The sequence below is a fragment of the Exophiala dermatitidis genome (genome assembly GCF_000230625.1).
Source record: "Exophiala dermatitidis NIH/UT8656 unplaced genomic scaffold supercont1.2, whole genome shotgun sequence".
In the NCBI taxonomy this organism is placed as follows: Eukaryota; Fungi; Ascomycota; class Eurotiomycetes; order Chaetothyriales; family Herpotrichiellaceae; genus Exophiala; species Exophiala dermatitidis.
The window spans coordinates 658,297-674,142 of record NW_008751647.1 but is presented as its reverse complement, the minus strand read 5'-3'; the positions used below and the strand labels follow the sequence as shown (position 1 = coordinate 674,142).

Below are 15,846 nucleotides of genomic sequence, written 5' to 3'. Positions count from 1 at the left end.
TTAGTGCTAAGCTGATGGAAGCCAACGTGGGTGAAACATCTACTGGGGTGAGATACAGAGGTCGTTTCTTCGCAGTTCCGCTAAGATTTTGGTGGTTATGATACCTACCTAGGTAGGTACCTGATCCCAAGCTTCTATCGACTGGGACAAGAATAGCTAGAAGACAGTACTGTACATCTCATATGCTCTTTTTAGCCTTTCAAGAGATGGATGTTTGACAGGACGTGGAAAATGGCCCGAGTAGTAGTGGGCATCGCCGTTGGTGCTGGAGGCGCCGCGACCCCCTGCAGAACAGTGAACATGCAGGCTGTGGCCCAATCGCTCTCGCCTGGAACTGCACCTAAGCAGTGCCTGGGCTGGGGGCTGCCCTAGGCCACTGCTCCCTGCATCTTCAGGCCCCAGCTGCCAATCATCGGGGGGTCGCGACTGGTTCTAGAGGCCAGCAACAGTGCCGCTAGCAGCTGCTCGTGGCCCATAGCGAATTAACGCGTCTCACGCTCACTGGGGCATGGCAGAGTGGCAGCTCGGCCGCAAGTTGAAATGGTTGTGTCTGACTGATTTCAAACCACTCACGTCCCTGTCAGGTGGCGGGGGATTATAGGGCTTTGCGGGCTTTTGTAGTCATGTGGAAGGTCAGTCATTCAGTCAGACTGCTGCACTCGCTTCTCAGCCAGGGCGCTGACAGCCATTCCATCACCTCCACCAGCAATTCCGCTCATCTTCCTCCCAATTCGTCCTCGTTTCCCTCCCTTAGAACCTCACGAACCCTTCAATCCACCATCCGATCTCCCTTCATCCACTGCTGCATCCATCAATCACTCCCCCTACCATCCACCTTCTTCGGCACCACTGCAGTCTATTCCTTTTCCATCACTTGGTTTGTGCTGTCACTGCTACTGCTAAACATATCTTCTCCTGCTGCGACTCGGCTCTTCCTCTTTCTCTTGTACACACCTACGGTCAATCGTCAACCTCTGTCGTCTCGTTCCCTTCGCCGTCGGTACTGGCATCGACATTTCGAACTTCTCTACCTTCTACCTCGCATCTCTCGGTCGTCCTTCCCTTTCGCACGTTTTCGTCCTAATCGCCTGAAGCTACCTAGGTTCATTTGAGAACTAAATCAAGATCCGGCCTCGAACCTCTCCAAGCGCAGGCTCGAGAAAACTGCCTCATTCCATCCACTTCTCAGTCTTCGGATCACCTTTCAGGGTACCATACTCCTAATCGTTTATTACAACTATTCTGCTTCAAAAGCACTATTGGACTCGATCATTGCCGTGCAATTATCATACCCCGATCAACGCGAAGCCTTCGACTGTCCTGCTGGTACTGCACATAACCTCGACATATTGCCACGATCCACACCGCTTTGTATATTTTGACCGTTTGTCACTTCGGCATTCTCACCATCTCTCCTACACTGTTTCTGTCACAGCTGCCTGAACTTCTGGTAAGTTTCGATATCATTGTCGGATTCTGCAGGTCGTCCGCTAATACATTTGAGTAGGAAGGTCCAGCTGTTGCCACATCCTCAAGGTCCTAGGCCTCAGATCTTTCATCTCGAACCTACTCAACGATATCGATTTCATACGACTACGACATAATAGCTTCCTAATCGGTCACCAAAACCTCGGACCCTCATTACAGTTTCACTTCGACGCGTCGACAACGCACGGTCCTCTGTTTTATTTCGCCCAGATTCGTCCTGCTTGGTCCGGGCTCTTCTCGCATTATTGATACAAGTCGAACTTTCATCAATTTGAAAATCACGCGTTACTCTCTAGAACCACAATGAGCATCAACGCTGGCGGTGTTGCTCAGATGACTTATCAGTCACCCTTCAACAACTCGATTGGTGTCTCTGGCCCAGGGTTTGCGTCTCGTGGAAAAGGGTCTCATATCAAACGCCTGAGTGTTGCCCCTCCTTCCACGATCTCAACCATCGATGAGACTCAACAGGCCACGGTTAACGCTACTCCACGCACCAGTCGCGGTCATCTTCTGGCAGGCCTTCGTACCGCTCCCAAGTCGGCCACGGTTCCGCCTGCCAACAACGGCCTAGGTCTGGAAGCCAGCAAGTACGCCTCCCAGCAATATGGCAGCCAAATGCCGCAGACCGCTACAGGTACGCACTTTCCCAGCAACCGGCCTTCGTATCGCCACAGCTTCCACCAAGGGTTCTCTCGTCCGGAGCAAGTCCTTGCACCTCCTTCTCTTGACCTTGCGGATGGAGCCCACACTATGGATCAGAGCCTGTACGACGAATTGGTTGCCACCAACAATTACCTTGCCCAGCAACAACGAGCTCTTCAGCAGCAATTGTTGAACGTCACTACTGTAGCTCAGCAGTTGGGTGGACTCAATCTCAACGCCGGGATGTTGAACAATGCTGGACAACAGTTCCAACCTCCCTTCGCTTCTCCGTTGAGCCTGTACAATCAGCAGTTCCAGCAGGGCCTGCAACCAATTGTTCAGCCCGTTCCTGGCAGCCCTGGAGTCTTTGCTGTCTACAACCCCATGACAGGTCAATCCAACATCGTCGTGGACAATTCGCTTCAACAACAGCAACAGGATGTAGCGTCCCATGGCCGCAATCATTCTATCTCGCCGCCACCCGCCACTCCTGGCTACAAGCGACAGGTCAACGAAACATCGTATCCCTTGACCGAGACTCGTTCAAAGACTCCTCCCAAGTCGACCCCTTCTCCTAGGCAAGATGTTGAACCTCTGCCTCCCCCATCTGCCAATGCTTTCCGACGCGGCCATCGCAAGAACATATCTTCTGTCAATGTCAAGACTGCAGGAGAATGGACTAAAGGATCCGGTATCAAGTCTGCAGGGTTTCCGCAAACTCCTGCCACGGGCACATTCGGGCCGGGGCAAGGCAGAGCCGGCGAACATCCTGTGAGACAACCCAAGGGTCCTCCCCTGCTTCAAGAGCTTCAGGAAAAGCCGACTTCCAAGCATGAGGGCAGCAAGAACTTTGCTACTCGGCAACGACGTCGAGCTGTTCATGACTTGGTTCGTGCTGGCCGGGAGCGTCGCAGTGACGGTCGCCAATCGGGCTCTGGAGCTGGGACACCCGGCAGCGAGAACGAATCCAATTTCTCCGTCTCTTCTGACAGTGATTCGGTCCTTGCTGGTAGCACCACTCTGTCTAGCAAGCCAAGCCTAGGTAGTCTGCGAGCTGCTGCGAACGGAGCAATTGGGTCTGAGATCAAGGAAAAGTCTCGCGAGCGTTCTTCGGTCGACTGTTTTGGACCTGCCAGCGCCAGGAGCTTTAGCAGCGATGAGGGCAGTTCGATGGGAACAGGATTTGTGGAAGTCGAGCCAATCAGACGCAACACTCCGCGCTTGGTGCTCAGTAACGCTGAGAAGCGCAAGAGCGTCTTTTTCTGAAGACGTTTCTGCAATTAGGGCAGTGCCCGTTGCATCATCATTGGAGTTCTCTTGGAAGACTCAGCCACTCTTTTCATCACGATTTGATGACCTACACTCTCCAGATTGATTGACAGACACGACGTTACCTGCGCTCAATCCGGTTGATGAACACCCACTCTGGTTGGACCACTAGTGGTGGTATCCTTAATGGATGATTCCATGCATTAGTTATTGATTTATCTCTTTTCCAAGCTTCGATTCTCTCTACTGGTGCCCCTATTAGTCATCCTCAACAGGATGTGATGACTTGAGGATCAAGCCTGCTTGCAAATCTAGGTAGAACTAGAAATGCTCACTTGACCATTCTAATCAGTGCCTCTGTTTCTATTAGTAGCTCTTTTCCTTCTTGTTGCTGCAAAGCATCAGCTGTAGGTTGCTGTAGGATTTCATGGTATGTATGACGGAACTGCAGTGACGGGTGCTCGACGTAGATATACTACTATACCGCCTCCCTTCAAGGTTTCCACGAGGGATCGGAGGGCAAACACAAGAGCCAGAGTGAATGAACAGGCTGTGCAGGTAGTACACTGATTTGCTGATTTTGATATTGTCCGGGTGTTGCTCGAAAGAAAGAAAAGAAAGCAACCTTGACACTCAAATGACTACAGGTACAGCCTGAGGTACATGCAAGTGCCAGTGTACCGATTGAACCTAAAAAGCTTGGATCTTCATAACAACAAGGGCAAAAAAACATCCATCTCAAGGCTTGCTTTGCTCTGTCTTTTTAGCTCAGCTGTTCAAGTACCTCGCGACAGCCCCCCTCAGCTTTCGACCACCTTCACCAGCGACATTGATAAGGTTCTCCAAATCGTCACCGGCAGTCAAGCCTAGACGACGGACGAAATCTTTCGCGACGGTCTCGAGGTCGCCGTAATCGCCTGACTCGAGACCAGTCATGTCGTCTTCGGGACGGCCGAAATAGGCGTTTGACGAAATGCTCGTGGCGCCCTCGAACCCCTGCAGACGTGTTTTGGCTTCGGCCTGCGCGTTCGGGTCGAAGGAGTTGCGGCCGAAGAATTCGTCGGACGATATGGATTTTTGGGTGCCGAATTTCTGGCGGGCGTATTGTTCGGAGTCGTCTGTAGAAGGGAATGGTCAGTAATGAACTTGAAGAAAAAAATGGGTAGAGTCAAATAGATCAAGCTAAAGGGCAACATATGTTGTTGCTCTTACCGTCTGCAGTAGATTTGCTTGCGCCAACACTGCCAAATCCTAGCTTCTTAGGGGCCGGTGCCGTGGATGTGGAAGCCGCCTTGTTGGCGCCAACCTGGCCGAATCCCAATCTTGCCACGCCCATGCCCAACCGCTCAAGCTCGCTGGGACTTCGGGTGTGTGTAGAAGTAGATACAGGTCTGGCCTGGGGAGTCACTGTTGTCGCGGCGGCTGGAGTTTCTTTTGTCGAGGATTTGTTCTTTGCTGCTAGGTCTGCAGCCTTTTCCGCTTCCGGGTCATAACCCAATTTCTCTATCCTCTCGGCTTCGGCCTTTGCGGCCTTTTCGGCGGCTTCAAAGTCAATTTCGTCACCCACGACCTTCTTAGCACCTAGTTTCTGGGTCTTTTTCGCTCCTAGCACGTTGGTTTTTCTCGCTCCGACACCGCCCGCAGACGGGCCTTTGCGGATTGCGGATGACGAGGTCGTGCGGATGGCGGTCGGGGCGGGAAGGGCGTTTTCTGCATCCTTGGCTGCAGCGGCGAGCGGCGACGGCGACTTAGGCCGTGAAGAAGCGGATCCGTTCGTGGTGGTGTTGCCAGCAGAAAGGAAGGGGGACGCTGTGCGAGAAACGACCGGAGGCGTGGCGCTGCGGGATGGAGGATTGCTCGGCCTTTTAATCGTGGGCTTATCCCAGGACGAAAAGAAGTCGTCGGCCGGTTCGCCTGCTGGCGTCGAAGTGCCGTCGGCAGGGGTGGATGCGCTCTCGTCTGTGATGACAACTTCATCTGGATATCTGCGGCAATCGTTAGATATTTCCTGCTTGTAGATGGCGATGGAGGAACGGGTATAATGTACTCTTCGGCGTCTCGGGCTGCTCTACGCTTCAGCTCTTCCTTGTATTTATTGGCCGCGTTGGAGGTATATTTGACTTTGGCATCTTTGCTGGCCAGTGCCGCACTTCCACCGTTGGATTGGAAGAATTTCGTGGCCGACTCATTGCCTCCGACTTTCATTGTCCGTAGCTGGCTCCATTGCCATACTGTTCAGAAGTCAATGCATGCTCTGCGGGCGGGATTATATGGATATAAGCGTACCGTCCAGATTGGTCGATCGGACAAACGAGATATGGACACCGAGATTCCGGTGGTTCGAGGAACAGTCGAGACAAAGGTAGACTCCGAATGGCACAGACGACCATGTCGGGTTCTTTTGACCGCAATCAAAACATATCTAGACTGACGCGTTAATAACTGTAGGAACCACTTTGTGCGAGGCGAGGCGAGGTGGCCTTCTCGCAGCCAGGGTCCGGCAAATGATTTACCTTGTTGGCAGGCTTGGACTTGAGTTTCTCGAAGATTTTCTGCGACTGGGCCTTTGTCGCAGTCATCTTGAGGGACTATGGGCGCGGTTGACCAGTGTATGTTGTGGCTGAACGGAAAGGGGCAATTGATCAAATGGTGTTTGGACACGAGCATGCGCCAAACACCAACTTGAGTGAGCGGATTCAGCGAAATGTGGTTCCAGATCTGGCCTGTCAACTGTGGTAAAGCAGCGAGAGATATCGACAGAAAGGGATCCATTGGCAGCCATGCGCTAACGCTTTTGGGATCTGGACAACGTCCTTTCATGTTTTGATAGAAGACACTCCAGTGATTCAAGTTTTGTTTGTTTAGATAGACAATATCTGAATACATGTATGCGAAACTCGTGTCAGTCATCAGTGATGATGGTGAAGGTAGGATTACAGCAGTGTACAGTGACGCGCTCTTCCCAACCTATCTGTCTGCTTTTTTCGCCGTATTTGCCCATTGTTACCTGGGGATGGAGGGTTCTTCTAACTTCACGTCGCGTTCACTCTCAACACCTATATTCACATATATATATATATATATATATATATATAAACGGGGCTCTCGCGTTTCACAGTGCATACCCGGTGGGAGCTATCAGTTTATGGCGCCCTTCTCACGTCCTTTGCTCCTTGTCCTTCCGTTGTTGCAAGTTTGACACTACTACACCACTTCCAGAGGGCGCCTGACGAGGTGATGATGCGGCTGGGATGATGCGATGATGCGATGATGCGTTGAATGCGGCTGCGCTTTCTAAGTCAGGTGTCGTTTGAGCCCTAACAAGCTGAGAGGCCTTGGCTTTTGAAGCACTCACTCTGTTTTGGGTCTCTACCTCTGCACACAATTCTCTATCTTCTTTCTTACTTCATCTTCCATCTCATTGTCAACAAATCTGGTCTACATCATGCCGGTCCTCAAAGACCTGGTCTGTCAGGTCCTTTGGGCCGAAACAGCTTCGGCATTTCCCGAGTACGGTACTCAGTACGGGGACGGTGTCGTCGAGACTTACATTGCGATTCCCAACCATCCTCAACCCTTCAGTATTCGGCTTGCATCTCGAAAATTCATCTACGAAGGCCTAGCCGTGCTAGTCTTCATCGACGGAGAGTATCAGTGCAACCGTAACAGAGTCAATCTACGACCGGCGAAGAAGGACGCATCCGCAGGCCCAACTTTGGTTGACTTGGTGATGAAGCAAAAAGAGAAGCCTATCGGCGATGGATCATACGTGGGCCGTGAGTGGCGCTTCGACGACTACAATATCAGTTCGTTCCCACTACAAATAGGAATAGGCTGTGACTAACTCCTTCGATAGTTCCCGAACTGCCAGATGGCGTGGACGAAGGCCATTTCCGTGACCTTGGAACCATCGAAGTCATAGTATTGCGATGCCGAGCCTCTACACGTGACGAAGGCAACCTGTCAACAACTTCCTCAGGCGAAGATAGCGATGTCTTCGTTGCTGACAAGGACGGGGTGGGCCCGCGCCAGGCGCGGGTCAACAGAGGGAGAGTGGCGTCCGCCACAGATCCCGCGCCTGGCGCGTCCCTGGAGAAGAGATCGGCCAAGCTTGCTTCGTTGTTCGATGGCTCAGGTGATCAACAACCCGTCATGTACTATGGAATTCCAGGTGATGCACCTCCTCCCAGCTATCCATCGTGGAACTGGGAGCGTGCTCGTTCATCCACGCCGTACACACCTCATAAGGCCAGCCCTTATGCTCGAGGCTACCCAGCTACCCCCAATCTTCAGTATCAGGGCCGCCAACCGCATGCACATGGAGCCACTGCACATGCACCGCAGTATGAGAATATTGATTACCAATCTGCGCGACCTGAGAGACGCGTTCACTTCGATTTCGGTGATGGTCGTGGCCCTCAGCATCATCGAGGCGCATCTTCTCGGTCGAGGTACGATGATCAGATGCGTTACCATGGTTCAAACACTTGGAGAGACGACCATGAGTACGGTCGAGCTGGTCCAGGACCGGCTTACCGTGAGCCAAACCAGCATACCCGTCCGAACCCATACTCCGACTATCCTGAGCCTCAGCCATCAGATGATCGTCATTACATGTATGACGCTGAACGGAATGTGTACGGTTACTACCCTGAAGTCAGACTGCCGCACGAGGTCTTTGGAACCCATAGCCCTCCCATCGGCCCTTTCATTCCTCAGCCAGTCCAAGTCCATCATCCGTTTTATCCAGTGCAAGGCAATCCGCTGCCAGGCGCAGTGCCAATTCCAATTCACACTCCGCTGCAGTTTCAACATGTTCCACTACCGTCGAATCCGCCACCGGTTTACCCACCACCGCCTTTTCCAGTCGCTCCTTGGAATGTTGGTCAGCCGCAGCCCCCGACGCAACACTATCCCGTGCCCATCTGGATCCCAACCCCTGCAGGCCCAGTTTTGTCACACGGACCAGGTCCGGTACCAACCTACCCACCGCCTGGTAATGTGCCACTCTTTCACACCCGCGCCCCAATCCCCGTCATGACTCGGGTTCCAACAGTGCCTGTCACGGCTGTCGCATGTTCGGAACCTCAGGCAGATGCCAGTGGAGCAAAAGCCGACACGGCTGATAAGCCAAAAGAAGATCAAGAGTCGAAGGACGACAAGACTGACAAGGCTGACAAGGCTGACAAGGCTGACAAGGCTGACAAGGCTGACAAGGCTGACAAGGCTGACAAGGCTGACAAGGCTGACAAGGCCGACAAGGCCGACAAGACAGACAAGACTGACCAGGAAAAGAAAGAGGATTCCAGCAAACCCAAAGACACTCAAGATCCTGTCCCGACCCTCACCGCCGACGGCTGGCCGACCAACACCCCAGCTGCGGCCAATGCTACCAAGAACAACACTGCCAATGTCTACAAACCTCCGACTCCGCCTGTTGAGAACAATGATTTCGTTTTCACCAACGATACCACAGCCAATGATGGAGAGGATTGGCAGAACGAGAAGAACGACGATAATGATCAGAATAAAGGCAGTGACGAGAAGCAGTCCGGTGGAGGCTGGGATAACGACAATAATGACAGTACTTCCAATGCCGGTAAAGTGGGCAAGCGTGCTCTCTATGGCCCTCATGGTGCCTATTACACATCGAAGGCCTTGACAGCAAAGGCAAAAGGACCAGATGTGGAAGAAGAACCACGATACGATGTCCCGAAGGCCATAGCTGAGAAGCTAGGTGCTTCCAAACAGGTCCAGCCTGGGCAGGGGTTCATCTACACCAAGAAGAGATGTGTGCCTCAATACATTGACAGTCTGGACGAACCATATGCCCGATTCGTGTTCAAGTATCGGACCAAAGAAGCGCTCAAAAAAGAAATCGGCTTGGAGGTCTCAAAGGAACCCACACCCAACGAGGATGTCAACGCACTGGAGAACATGGAGAAGGCCCAGCTTATTGAAATGGTCCTGAGAGCCAAAGGTGCCTTGGGTGGCAAGATACCGAGCCCACCACCAAAGCCGGCGGCCGTACCTGTTTCAACCCAGTCTTATGAGCCTATTCCTGTCACGGCACCCAGCCTCGACTTCTTGAGCTACAAGTTGCCACCAGGACGAGCCGTCTCTAATGGTACTGGCCTCGGGATCCAGGAGTCCAACTCTGGCAATGCCAATGCCAGCAGCAAGGGTGATCAAAAGGAAAATAACTGGGACACTAGTGCGCCTAATTGGCAAGAAGATGGCACCACTGACCAGACCACTACCAATACCAATACCAATCAGGGTGTGGGTTGGGATGGAGTGGCCGAACAATCACCCGAGAACTTGTCGGCTCCTGAAGAGGAAGGATCCGGAGAAGGAATTGCAAATCAAGGGCAAAAGCAGCAGCCGCTCCTCCTCAGCCCTGTAAGACTGGTAGCGCGGGATTCGTCGAAGATTGTCGTCTCTTGTTCTCCAGGTTTCGAATACACACCAAGTGAATACTCACAAGAAGACGAGTCGCTAGACGGTCTCGACGGTATCAGTGACAACTGCTCAGCAGCAGGGTCGTTTTACAGCCCTGTCCAACCAAGCCCTCCCAAGCGATGGCCCTTCAACAAGCGACGAAGCAACAAGCAGATTAAGCGAGATGCCAATCTCACTCCATTACGCACACCCGAGTTTACCAAAGTCCGTTCTCATAGTCCACCAAGTCTCCGGACCCCAACACCAGTGCGGCGGAGAGGTAGGCGGTTGAGATATCCTTCTTTCTCCGACAACGAAGTTGTTCCAATGCCATCGTGGCCGGAAATGGATATGGACGAGCCAGGCCCAGCGATCCCGACCAGCCCCGTCTATGCAATTCACAACCGTTCTCTGCCGCAAGCAAATCGTGTTTTGCTACCGTGGGCGACTGAACTTGCAGCTACTACCTCGCTGGAGGATGAACCGGTGCTACGAAATCCTGCCGACAGTCCAGTTCATCTTCAGTTCCCTGCTCCGGTATTGTCGTCGGCAGATGCGGCACAAGCAACAGAACAACAACTGCCAGCACCTGTGTTTCCTCCTCTGCCAGCTATCACGATCACGACTCCAGAGCCTATCTACGTCCCCGGAATGGCACCCCGAAGAATCGCCCGCATTCCAACGTATGAAGAGTGCATTGGCTTGGATGAGATATTTGGTCCTGGCTTCGATCCGCGTCCTCGTCCACCTACTCGGCCGAGAAATCCTGCTCGCTTGTTGTACAAGAGCATACGACGCACCTCGGATGGCAGAACTGTGGGTACTCTCTGATCGCTGAAGCGTTGAGCGAACACTTGAAATATGACAAGAATCAAGCCGAAGGTTCCACGGTGAATTGAACAAGCTAAGGTAAGTAAGTCCACAGATACAACAGTCTGGACCCGAATTGACATCTGGACGAGTGAGCTGACTGGTGAGCAGAATGGTCACACGAGCAACCGAACTGCACAGTGTCTGAGGGAGCGAAACATGCTGAATAGCTCGAGCTAGACGGCGTTTATTGGGGATAGAAGGGTGCAATTGTTATGGAAGAGAGCAACAAAAACTAATGTTTAATTTTTAATGGACGTGGTGGCCGGAGCGAAGCAGCGAAGACGGCTCAGGATATCCTCGTCTGCAACCATGCTGACTGCAACCACGGTGGACGAGGCGAGCATGCCCCTTTTCTGATGAGGGATCGAGCAGACAGGGACTCGGCAGCCATTCTATGCATTGTCATAGCACACCACCCAACCCCTTTGTGCTTGTTTCTGGTCCTGGCTGCCCTGCATTTCTTCCTTTCTTCAGGGAGACTGCGATAGAGGGAGCGTGAGCTTTACGAATTGTACTAGAGTAAAGAGTGGATTCAGTAACCATAAGATACAGTACAGCCAGCCGGTCACGCTTTAGAACTGGCTGTAGGTGTGAAAGGACATCTCCAGCCGTAGGAGGATATATCTCTCATGGTTCCCCTTTTGTACAGAGAAGCATTCTATATAGGCTGCTTCAAGTTGTAGAGTTCTTTGAGGTGAGTGCTGCTAGTATTGAGGAATCATGACGCTGACTCAGCCCCCTATCGTTGGCGGCGCCCACAGACACTGGCGGTGTCCCTTGAGTTTGGGCAGCATCAACTACGACCTCCGATGCCCCTTACGAACCAACGTCCAGCCACACCCACTCCGGGCCGTCCGGACAATAACCACCGCCCCGCCGCGGGCGATTGCTGAGTGCTTGTGCCCCTCCATGATCTCACCGTGTCCGTGGTCCTCAATCGCGAGCGCGGACGAGATATCGATACATAGGTACACATGCTCAATTGACCAAACCTGGGCTGTTTTCAAGGTACTCAACACCTTACTGGAGTCCGTCCCGTCTTTTGCAAATCTTGACCTCCCAGGCTCGCCCTAGACCACTTCCCCCTTTCAAGTACAGTACGCGCAGTAACGCAGACTGGACGGGATATTCTCAGCGGTTGGTACGGGTACCACTGCGGAAATTTGAAGTCGACCGCAGAGCTACAGTAACTTATACCCCATAACCAGACCGTAAGACGGTATCGGCTGTCTCTACCATTGAACGTCCACCTGGATTGTCGGAACGAACGAATCGGACGCGACAGACTTTGAGAGGGAAGACACTGGTGGTGCCGTGCAGTGGATACCTAAGAGAGAAAAGCAAGCAATCGGGACAAGAAAGAAACACAATCTCAATCTCGGCAGAACGGAAGAGCAAGGCAGGCAAGAAACACACACGCAGCAATTCAAAAGGCTCTCTGCTAGAGGGGTTACGTGAACGGACCTTGTGTTCGGAGTAGTTAAGTACTATGACGACTCCACGCTGTTTCATCGTCCGACACGGTGAGACCGAATGGTCCCTCTCCGGCAAACACACCGGACGAACCGACATACCACTGACGAAAAACGGGGAGAAACGGGTTCGCGCGACGGGACGGGCACTGGTAGGCGACGACCGGTTAATCGTCCCCCGGCAGCTGGTACATATCTACGTGTCGCCGCGACGACGGGCGCAACGCACCCTCGAGCTGCTCAACATTGGCTGTCAGGACCCGTACCCGTGGCAGAAAGCAACAAACGATCACTCCGAATCGTCTTCATCAGTAGTGGCCTCATCGGCCTCGTCGTCCCCTCCTCAACACACAACCAACGCCCGCGTCACCATCGACGAACGCATCGCCGAATGGGAATACGGCGACTACGAGGGCGTCACGTCCGCCGAGATCCGCGAAATGCGTAAGCAACAAGGCCTACCGCCGTGGGATATCTGGCGTGACGGTTGTCCCGGAGGCGAATCGCCCGAAGACATTATCCGGCGAGTGGACAGTCTGATCCATGAAATCCGTGAAAAGTACCATGCTCCTGTGATTGGGAAACCAAAGGACCCCAATGTCTTTGGAGATGTCATGGTTGTGGGTCATGGTCATATCTTGCGTGCTTTTGCGATCAGGTGGGTTGGGAGACCGTTGACGGAAACTGCTTTGATCATGGAGGCTGGCGGGGTGGGGACTTTGAGTTACGAGCATCATAATATTAATGAGCCAGCCATCCTCTTGGGTGGTGGGTTTGTGGTTGGTGAGGAAAAGGCGGAGATTGAGCAGGCTGAAAGGGAAGAGAAGGAGAAACTGAGTTGAGGTTCCTAACCAAAGTTGGAGGGAGTTGGGAAAATATTGATCTTGCTGGTTCTTTTGCCAATTGAGACCATCACATTCTGTACTGCTGTGCCGGAAAGACTGATAGATTTCTGGATGTGTGGGAGTGTTTGTTGCCTTGCTTGTTGGGGAATCGTGGATGGCTAGCCGAGCTGTTCGAGACGGGAAGTATACAGTACGTGTGCGTCAAGGGAACGGAATCATAGAATCAATGGATACTTTACGGCTTCAGGTCCTATTTGGATGCGCGCAGCTCTTAAAAATACATCAAATATGGGAGGGAACCCGTGCAGTGAGATTCTTTGAAAAGGCTAGGCCTCAAGAACTGGAAGTTCCTGCTCAAGCCATGCCCGAATATAAGAACGTATCTTAGACACACACTTGATTACATGTGTACCTAGGTGTCTTTGACAACTTGAAGTTGTAGTCCAATACCAGTCTTAGCCCTCGCTGATGTATTTACACCAAGATTTCATTTCCATTCTTCGCTCCCCACATATGAAGGATCTTCTCTTTAGCGACATCCAAATTACACCCGTCAATACGCTTTTGAATCTCCTCCTGCGTCGACCTTAGCTGATTCAGCACCGTGCCCCAAGAGAGACGACTTCCTCCGTGGGAACTAGCTTCTTCACTGCCCTTCCAAGAGTCCACCAGATCAAGATCAAGATGCACATCAAGCAATCGACCTTCTTCCTTGAGAATCGAGCCGCCCACAATGACAGTATTGACCTCCCGAACCGTAGCATGTCTCACAATCGCAACGACAGGATCATACTCGACAGCACAGCACACGGCAGGGGTATCGGTGTCGAACACGACAATATCGGCCGCTTTGCCCTCTGTCAGGCTTCCCAATTTATCCGCTGCGCCTATGGCACGAGCTCCGTGGATTGTTGCCAAGTTGAAGGCATGGAGCGTTGTGGGCTCGACTTCCTTGGGGAACTTCCCGCTCGAGAGAATGCGCGAGTTGCGGTGGGAGCGACATACGGCCAGGCCGACTTGCATTGAATGTAAGAGCGATCCGGGATTATTGGACTGACAGTCAGCACCAATTGAGCCAAGCACATCCTTTCGGAATCCCACAACTTCCCCGTGCGCCATCTGGGATTCCGTGGCCGGAGTGGCAGAGATATATGCGCCTGCGCTTTTTAGGAGCTGAAGTTCATCTTCTGTTGACCCGGTGGCATGGGACAGGATGATATCAGATCCCAAGAGTCCGTATTGTTCCAGCGCCTCTGGTACAGAGAGACCAGTTCCTGAATATTACAGTACATGTCAGCGGTAGCAAATCACGGAGTAGTATTGAGGCAGATAATACCGTACCGGCAATGTTGTTTCGGCGCCAATGGGATGTGATGATCTTAGCTCCCGCTTCCCGAGCTCCGGTGAAGAAACGAACTATGTCTTCCCGAGGCAGGGTATAGGAGTCGAATCCCAACCCGATAGATATCCTGTTATTGGAAAGGGAAAGGCGCCCTGCTCGGACAGACAGGTCTCGTAGTGTAGGCAGGAACCATTCCGGTATCAGTTCTGGATTGGGCACAACTTCGTTGTCGTCCCATTTGTCAATACGCGGCGTGAGACCTAGGCAGAAGACGGATCGGATGCCCGTGGTGACGGTGGCGGAGAATCCTGCCAGAGCTGAAAGATCCGACAAGTCAATGAAGGAATGGTATTAAGGGGTGTTCTACGGACTCACCATGTTCGGGCGAATATGCCATGTGCGCGTGGTCGACGACACATGTCGTTCCGCCGTCCACCGCTTCCATCAGGCCTCCCATCTCGCCCCAGAATACATCTTTGGCCGTGTAGTTGAATGGTTGCCAGTTACCTGGTACACCCCGATGGAGGGTATTTTGACGTTAGTCGGGAATCCTTTCTGCGAGTCCCAGGTCGGCGGCGCACCTTTTGCCGTATAATCCAGGAGAGTATCGTCTGAATGTCTACCCTTCAACTGTGTCTGCCATACATGATGGTGTGTGTCCACGAAGCCCGGCGAGATCAGTTTTCCTTGACAGTCGATGATTTTGGTTTCCGGCGGAGTGGTCAACCCTTTACCGATTTTGGCAATCAGTCCATTTTGGACCAGCAAGTCGGTGTTCTTCAAGACATGCGCTTGATCGTTCGCGTCGTATTGAAGAACTGTACCTCCTCTCAGCAGGATGGGGGCGGGCGCAGAACGGGCCATTTTCACTGTAAGACAAGCATTAAGCGAGACAGAGATAAAGCTAGACACTGTCCGGCCAAGAATTCGTCTCTTCCAGAGGTTGCTTTGCAGTCCTCCGACGAACAGTACCTAGGTATCACTATGCTTACCTGCAGATATGACTTGGCGTAGTGGCGCGGAGATGCTGGTATATGCCAAGGATACATCATTGCTCACTCCGCCATACTAGCGGAGGCCTTGGGGTAAATAGCGACCTACTGAGCAAGGGGAGTTTGCGATGAGTGCCAAACACGGAAGGGATCAAGAGTGTGGAGGATGGGGCGGGCGTAATCAGCCTCGGTAGTCATTCTGGCTTTAGGGTTGGAGTTGATCTGACTCAAGGGGAGTTCATCGCGTCTCGATTCCCTCATACACGGGTATTCACTCACTCGGCCTAAGAGTCGGAAACATACAACCTGAATACATAGCAAGCGGTAGAAGCGTGAAGGTGGTCATCGACATGGGGTAGCTGACTTGGTCCTAGCTGGGATGGTCCTCCATTGAGCCAATCACCGAGACGTTTGGCGAAGTACTATGCCTTAGTCATCAACACCTCAGCCTTGTCACGCCCTGGCCCGCAAGGCTGAAC

At 52.6% G+C, this 15,846-nt stretch overlaps 5 protein-coding genes across 5 annotated transcripts; 3 read left to right on the top strand and 2 right to left on the bottom strand.

Annotated features, from left to right (window-relative positions):
• Positions 1-676: 676 nt before the first annotated feature.
• HMPREF1120_01749 (uncharacterized protein) lies at positions 677-3,754 on the top strand. Its single transcript, XM_009155773.1, has 2 exons — positions 677-1,450; positions 1,508-3,754. The coding sequence occupies exon 2, from the start codon at positions 1,792-1,794 to the stop codon at positions 3,397-3,399; it is 1,608 nt and encodes a 535-aa protein (XP_009154021.1). The 5' UTR covers positions 677-1,450; positions 1,508-1,791; the 3' UTR covers positions 3,400-3,754.
• A 416-nt stretch (positions 3,755-4,170) lies between these two features.
• On the bottom strand, positions 4,171-5,981 carry HMPREF1120_01748 (uncharacterized protein; the record flags this gene model as incomplete). The annotated part of the gene is made up of 5 exons (XM_009155772.1): positions 4,171-4,520; positions 4,615-5,387; positions 5,450-5,633; positions 5,689-5,824; positions 5,916-5,981. The coding sequence occupies 5 exons, from the start codon at positions 5,979-5,981 to the stop codon at positions 4,171-4,173; spliced, it is 1,509 nt and encodes a 502-aa protein (XP_009154020.1).
• A 291-nt stretch (positions 5,982-6,272) lies between these two features.
• On the top strand, positions 6,273-11,355 carry HMPREF1120_01747 (uncharacterized protein). Its single transcript, XM_009155771.1, has 3 exons — positions 6,273-7,208; positions 7,259-10,752; positions 10,825-11,355. The coding sequence occupies exons 1-2, from the start codon at positions 6,848-6,850 to the stop codon at positions 10,672-10,674; spliced, it is 3,777 nt and encodes a 1,258-aa protein (XP_009154019.1). The 5' UTR covers positions 6,273-6,847; the 3' UTR covers positions 10,675-10,752; positions 10,825-11,355.
• A 26-nt stretch (positions 11,356-11,381) lies between these two features.
• HMPREF1120_01746 (phosphoglycerate mutase) lies at positions 11,382-13,518 on the top strand. The gene is made up of 2 exons (XM_009155770.1): positions 11,382-11,410; positions 11,478-13,518. Exon 2 carries the CDS (start codon positions 12,206-12,208, stop codon positions 13,028-13,030), a length of 825 nt encoding a protein of 274 aa, XP_009154018.1. The 5' UTR covers positions 11,382-11,410; positions 11,478-12,205; the 3' UTR covers positions 13,031-13,518.
• On the bottom strand, positions 13,508-15,239 carry HMPREF1120_01745 (chlorohydrolase; the record flags this gene model as incomplete). The annotated part of the gene is made up of 4 exons (XM_009155769.1): positions 13,508-14,307; positions 14,375-14,692; positions 14,751-14,882; positions 14,957-15,239. The coding sequence occupies 4 exons, from the start codon at positions 15,237-15,239 to the stop codon at positions 13,508-13,510; spliced, it is 1,533 nt and encodes a 510-aa protein (XP_009154017.1).
• Positions 15,240-15,846: the final 607 nt, after the last annotated feature.

What these genes read in the sequence shown, in the direction of transcription:
- HMPREF1120_01749 (XM_009155773.1), top strand. Translation starts at nt 1,792, where the DNA reads ATGAGCATCAACGCTGGCGGTGTTGCTCAGATGACTTATCAGTCACCC.
- HMPREF1120_01747 (XM_009155771.1), top strand. Translation starts at nt 6,848, where the DNA reads ATGCCGGTCCTCAAAGACCTGGTCTGTCAGGTCCTTTGGGCCGAAACA. An exon ending in CTTCGACGACTACAATATCA is followed by an intron (nt 7,209 to 7,258) that starts GTTCGTTCCCAC and finishes CTCCTTCGATAG; the next exon opens with TTCCCGAACTGCCAGATGGC.
- HMPREF1120_01746 (XM_009155770.1), top strand. Translation starts at nt 12,206, where the DNA reads ATGACGACTCCACGCTGTTTCATCGTCCGACACGGTGAGACCGAATGG.